General features: G+C 33.3%; 1 protein-coding gene across 1 annotated transcript in view; it reads left to right on the top strand.

Moving 5' to 3' along the window:
- ACSS3 (acyl-CoA synthetase short chain family member 3) overlaps window positions 1-2,980 on the top strand; it is a 156,174-nt gene that overhangs the window by 80,542 nt on the left and 72,652 nt on the right. Inside the window, exon 6 of the mRNA XM_023509215.1 lies at window positions 720-815. Within this exon, the coding sequence (XP_023364983.1) occupies window positions 720-815 (96 nt within the window). The remainder of the gene's footprint in view (window positions 1-719; window positions 816-2,980) is intronic.

Raw genomic sequence — 2,980 nt, 5'->3', positions numbered from 1 at the left:
TGTTCAAGTCCCTTGCCCACAATGAAATGGGATTGCTTGTTCTTTTCTTATTAATAAGTTTGAGTTCTCTGTGGATTCTGGTTATCAAACCTTTGTGAGAAAGTATTTGCACCAGATTGTTCATTGCAGCTCAATTCATAATAGCCAAGTCATGGAAGAAGCCCAAGTGCCCATCAACCCGTGAATGGATTAATAAATTGTGGTATATGTATACCATTGAAAATTATGCAGCCTTAAAAAAGATAGAGACTTTGCCTCTTTTATATTTATATGGATGGTGTGGGAACATATCTTACGTAGTAAAGTATCTCTAGAATGGAAGAATAAATATCCGATGTACTCAGCACTATTATAAAACCAATTTTACAATCACTCACTCTTTCATATGAAGAATAGATCACAACTATGGCCCAAGATGAAGGAGGGAAAGGGGAGATAATAGGGGGGAATGGTGAGATCACACCAATGGTGCATAATGTAAGTGTACATGTCAGATCTATTAGTATAGAATATAAATGTCTTAACACAATAAGTAAGTACACAAGATGAGATATATATATTAACCAGTGTGACGTAAGCGTTCCTAATTCTATATGAAATCAGCACATTGTACCCCATAAATGCATTAATGTATACATAATCTATGTGTTTGTGATTTAATAAAAATAAATAAATAACTAAAAGATATACTCATCTTTATTATCTCTCTCTTTTTTTAGGTGTGGTGGGCAGCTTCTGACTTGGGTTGGGTTGTTGGACATTCCTATATCTGCTATGGACCACTTATACATGGAAACACAACAGTTTTATATGAGGTAATAAAATTAATACCATGCATATATAGTATTTATTTTATTAAAACAGATTGAGAATTGGTCCCAAGTAGAAACAGAACAATTTGGATGGGGACAGTAGACAATTTTATGTTTTCTTCCAGTTAAAAGTATGATTTCAAAAGAAAAAGAGATAGGTATGGGTGGCACCTGTGGCTCAAAGGAGTAGGGCGCCAGCCCCATATGCTGGAGGTGATAGGTCCAAACTCAGCCCCAGCCAAAAACTGCAAAAAAAGAAAAAGAGATATATAGAAAACAATAGTCAGCTATTTCAAACATATAGAAGAAAAAAGTCAATAGAAATTATTTTGAAGAACATGAAAGAACACCCTATTTTCTATTTCTAGATGATTTCTAGAAAGTGTTATCAAACTAATATTAATTTTAGAGTTCTAGAAAAGAAAATAGTAACCATTAAACAAGTCACATAGGTTCACATTTTCATCTTTTCATAGTGTTAGTGGATTTACCAAGGTAAGGTGTCTCAATTTTAGGTAAATATTATCCATGGTTTCTGACAATAGCTTTGTATATAAGGTGGAGAAATGTCGACTGACCAGATTCATAGCTAAATAAATAACTGTTGGAATGCTCGAATGCATGGAATAATGTCACCTAGGAATAAGGTTTCTGTATGTACACTAGAATATTTCTCTCATATGCATATTCTATTTAATTTTATAAATGTCTTACATGAAAACTTAGAAAATACATCTATAGGATTTGTAAGAGACAAAATTCTTGTATGGATAATAAACATGGCAGTTCACCAAATAGTCATTCAGAATGATTTTAGACATTTGTGACAAAACTAACACGACCAAAAGATACATAAATCTTCTTAGTTATACACTTAAATTAATAATAGTGAAGAAATGGGCAGTGCCTGTAGCACAAAGGAGTAGGGGACTGGTCCCATACACCGGAGGTGGTGGGTTCAAATGCAGCCCTGGCCAAAAAGTACAAAAAAAAAAGAGTGCAGGAATGGCAATCCCCTTGAGGGCAGGACACAATTATAACAGGGACTTTACCTAACAAATGCAAACCTTGTAACCTAATTCTTCATACCTTCAATTAACCTGAAACAAAAAAAAAAAAAAAATGGTACAGAAATAAAACAGGGGAAACTTGGGTTGGTTGCACTTTCTGTGGTTCAATCGCTGCATGTTGTAATGGTTCATAGCTCAAAAATAAGCAATGCGTAGGATTGCTTTTTTAAAAAATAAATGCTCTATGTAATAGTATAATCTTAATTTACTCTTCCACATTTGAAAATTTGTGTTCAGTTTTATGTTGTTTAATGGAGAATATAAAAAAAATATTAAATTAGTGGGAAGCATTGGAGAAAGAGGGACTAGATGAAAATCATGTTATACGTGAAAGAGATGAAGGATTTGAGGACAGTCTGAAAAATAATATATTTAATGTGCATGTAAGTGCCTTTTGATTTTGAAAAGGCTGCCACATGTAATGTAAGGCCCCTTATAACGTAGTTATCGAGAGTTATATTTGGAGAATATTCAGAGACAAATTTAAATGTCTAGTAGTAGCATAAGTGATAACTTTTCAAATATAAGGCTCTTTTCCCATAAAGTTGTCCCTTAATATCCAACAAGGATTGTGTAGAAAATAATTGTATGTATGGGACATGGAGAACAGTACTAAATGATGTCAATGTATTTTATAATCTTAAAATTCTGCACCTCAGTGCTTCTAAAAAAAAAAAAATCAGAGGCTATTTCTGTCTTTCTGAATGTAGTCCTTATCATTCGTGTTCCTTCATTATTAGCTGGCTGGTTTTCTGCTCCTGAATGCTGAGAGATATCACGGCAGGCTTTGCCCTAAGAATCAAACCATCACACTCTATTCTCCACCTTTTGTAACGTGCTTTTGTACCTGGCAGACGTGATGTGAATTTGGTGTTTTTAATAATTAAAACATAAAATAATCTTGACAAATATGTTCCTTGCCAAAATCCTTGCAATAGAATGAGTGTTTTTTTTTAATTAAAATAATCATTTCCCTGGAAGTAAGCAAAATAAACTTCAACACAGAAGTGTATTTATTTATAGGCCTGGCTTACATAAATGCAAAGAAGACAAAAATGGCAGTCTGTTCTAAGTATTTGTAAGTAGTAAGCTGTCTTC

The sequence above is a fragment of the Otolemur garnettii genome, unplaced genomic scaffold, assembly GCF_000181295.1.
Source record: "Otolemur garnettii isolate 467f Iridium unplaced genomic scaffold, OtoGar3 scaffold00007, whole genome shotgun sequence".
Lineage (NCBI taxonomy): Eukaryota > Metazoa > Chordata > Mammalia > Primates > Galagidae > Otolemur > Otolemur garnettii.
This window is presented reverse-complemented; position numbering and strand designations above follow the sequence as displayed.